The sequence below is a fragment of the Solanum verrucosum genome, unplaced genomic scaffold (assembly GCF_900185275.1).
Source record: "Solanum verrucosum unplaced genomic scaffold, falcon-dt-bn FXZP01000551.1, whole genome shotgun sequence".
Classification (NCBI taxonomy): domain Eukaryota; kingdom Viridiplantae; phylum Streptophyta; class Magnoliopsida; order Solanales; family Solanaceae; genus Solanum; species Solanum verrucosum.
The window spans coordinates 7-3360 of NW_026020551.1; the positions used below are offsets into that span (position 1 = coordinate 7).

At 35.4% G+C, this 3354-nt stretch overlaps 1 protein-coding gene across 1 annotated transcript; it reads left to right on the plus strand.

The window, feature by feature from the left end:
* The first annotated feature begins 568 nt into the window (after positions 1–568).
* LOC125810031 (cytochrome f) lies at positions 569–2406 on the plus strand. Its single transcript, XM_049489545.1, has one exon. It carries the CDS (start codon positions 1027–1029, stop codon positions 1987–1989), a length of 963 nt encoding a protein of 320 aa, XP_049345502.1. The 5' UTR covers positions 569–1026; the 3' UTR covers positions 1990–2406.
* The last annotated feature ends 948 nt before the right edge of the window (positions 2407–3354 follow it).

The following is a 3354-nucleotide window of genomic DNA, read 5'->3' on the forward strand; positions in this document are numbered from 1 at the left end:
AATCACAAAGAAAATAGATTCATAAGTTCGATACCTTGTATAAAACTCATGTGTGTAAGAAATATTCGATCGCATAGAGTGTACGAATGGGTTGATTAACAATTTACAGACGAAAAAATGGCAAAAAAGAAAGCATTCACTCCTCTTTTCTATCTTGCATCTATAGTATTTTTGCCCTGGTGGATTTCTTTCTCAGTTAATAAATGTCTTGGAATCTTTGGGTTACTAATTGGTGGAATACTGGGCAATCCCAAATTGTCTTGAATAATATTCAAGAAAAGAGTCTTCTAGAAAAATTCAGAGAATTAGAGGAATCCTCTTCTTTGGACGAAATGATCAAGGAATACTCGGAAACACATCTCGAAGAGTTTGGGATGGAATCCATAAAGAAACGATCCAATTAATCACGATACAAAATGAGAATCGTATGGGATACGATTTTGCACTTCTCACAAATATCATTGGTTTGGTATTCTAAGCGGGTATTCAATTTTGGGGTAAGGAAAACTTGTTATTCTTAACCTCTTGGGCTAGGAATTCCTATATAACTTAGTGACACAGGCAAAAGCTTTGTGTCTTCTTCTAGTAACTGAGTTTTTTCTCGGATATCATTCACCCCCAGGTTGGGAATTCGCTATACGCTCTATCTATAACGAGGTTGGAGTTGTTGCGAATGAGCAAACTATAACTATTCTTGTTTGCATCCTTCCAGTAATTTTTGATACATGTTTTAAATATTGGCTTTTCCGTTATTTAACTAGTCTGTCTCCGTCAATTTTACTGATTTATGATTCAATAACTGAATGATAAAGGATCCATTGATATTAATCTAATCCAATTAGAATGCTTGGTACTTTGTAGTTGTACATAAGCAAAGTATTGAAAATCATATTTACTCTTCCTATTTCTAACCATCGGGAAGATTCATCCTAGATTATTCCAGCAAATAGCAGAATCGTGGCTAGGGAACTATACTAGCGACCTACCCAATTTATTGTAGAAATTTTCGCGATCAATGATTGGACCATGCAAACTAGAAATGCTTTTTCTTGGCTAAAGAAACAGATTACTCGATCTATTTCCGTATCGCTCATGATATATATCTTAACTCGGACGTCCATTTCAAGTGCATATCCCATTTTTGCACAGCAGGGTTATGAAAATCCACGAGAAGCGACTGGGCGTATTGTATGTGCCAATTGCCATTTAGCTAATAAGCCCGTGGAAATTGAGGTTCCACAAGCGGTACTTCCTGATACTGTATTTGAAGCAGTTGTTCGAATTCCTTATGATATGCAACTGAAACAGGTTCTTGCTAATGGTAAAAAAGGGGGGTTGAACGTCGGGGCTGTTCTTATTTTACCGGAGGGGTTTGAATTAGCCCCTCCCGATCGTATTTCTCCTGAGATGAAAGAAAAGATTGGCAATTTGTCTTTTCAGAGCTATCGCCCCAATAAAACAAATATTCTTGTGGTAGGCCCTGTCCCTGGTAAAAAATATAGTGAAATAACCTTCCCTATTCTTTCCCCGGACCCTGCTACTAAGAAGGATGTTCACTTCTTAAAATATCCTATATACGTAGGCGGGAACAGGGGAAGGGGTCAGATTTATCCCGACGGCAACAAGAGTAACAATACAGTTTATAATGCTACAGCAGCAGGTATAGTAAGCAAAATCATACGAAAAGAAAAAGGGGGGTATGAGATAACCATAACGGATGCGTCAGAGGGACGTCAAGTGGTTGATATTATCCCTCCCGGACCAGAACTTCTTGTTTCCGAGGGCGAATCTATCAAATTTGATCAACCATTAACGAGTAATCCTAATGTAGGCGGATTTGGTCAGGGAGATGCAGAAATAGTACTTCAAGATCCATTACGTGTCCAAGGACTTTTGTTCTTCTTGGCATCTGTTATTTTGGCACAAATCTTTTTGGTTCTTAAAAAGAAACAGTTCGAGAAGGTTCAATTGGCCGAAATGAATTTCTAGATTCGCAGATTTATCGATATCAAGTACGTAAAAAGAACCAAATTCTTGTTGGCGATTATTTATGATCAAAAAAATGAATTATGAAACTCCTTTGTCTTATTTATACTCTTCTTCAAAATCTACATTACATACTCTTTTTCTACGAGATGCTGGGAATCCCTTGTACCACATAGTATGTAGATTTTGAAGAAGAGTATTTGGCTTTCATTTATTTTGATTTAGTTTTTTTTAATTGGAGTAGTGTAACTATGTTACTATTGCCAGATTTCACTGCCATAAAACGTATCAATAGTTTTCTATTCTAAATAGAAAGAAAGTCAAATTTGTCTAAATACTAGACATAAGGAAGCGGGGGATAAATGCGGGGAAGAAAAAATTCTAGCAGGGATTATTTGTCTTCCTAGTCTTCGACACAAGAAAGGGGTGTAGAAAAATCCTTTTTCTTGTGTCGAAACGAAAGAGTAATGATTCTTGATCCTGTTTGTTAAAAATTCCTAGTCTTGGTTTCAATTTTTCCAGATGTATCAGAAACCCTACACCTACCCCCTTACATATAATATATGAATTGGTGGACAAACAAAACAAAAAAGAGAGGAAATTTTATTAATTAAATAAAACTTCTTCAATCAACTTATCTTATAAAAAAATTTGATGATGAAATAGGAAAACAATAAAAAATAAATAGAGTAATGTAATATAGAGAGTGTAATATAGAGAGTAAGGTTCTACATTAGATTAGTATAGAAAGGATTTGCACGCTATCTAATATATGATAGCAGCCAAGAAATTGAGTGATTCCTTCTTTCTTCCAACTTTGAAAGTACTGGAAAGTACCGATAGATACTATCATATAAAAAGAAGAGGTGGTCTGACTAACTCAATGAAGTGAATTTTTCAAAAACATGCTCAGAAAAATGAGAAAAATGGAGTTTTTGAAAAGAAAAAGAAATCCATTTTATCATTTAGACGAAAAAAATATTATGATTCTTAAGAACTCAACGGCCCTTCCCCTTCGAATCAAACAAAACAAAGAAGGGAATCCCGTTAAGTTCTTACGCTTTCATGTTGACAACTCAATTCAGTCGATTTACTACAGGGATGAACCCAATCCGGAATATGAACCATAAAAGAAATACCTATTAAACCGATTACAAGAATACCAGCTACAGTACCTATTATCCAAAGAGGAATCCTTCCAGTAGTATCGGCCATTTACCCCCACTTCCCTCCAGATTTCATCAAGTGGTCATGCTAGAGACATAAACAGTCATGGATAATTAAATTATGAGATCCTTCGAATGAGCTAAGAGAATCTTATTTATTCTCTTTCGTTTTCTTAATTGAAGAAATAATTGGAAAATAAAA

Bases quoted from the DNA above. Each gene is read 5' to 3' on its own strand.
- LOC125810031 (XM_049489545.1), top strand. From the start codon at position 1,027: ATGCAAACTAGAAATGCTTTTTCTTGGCTAAAGAAACAGATTACTCGA.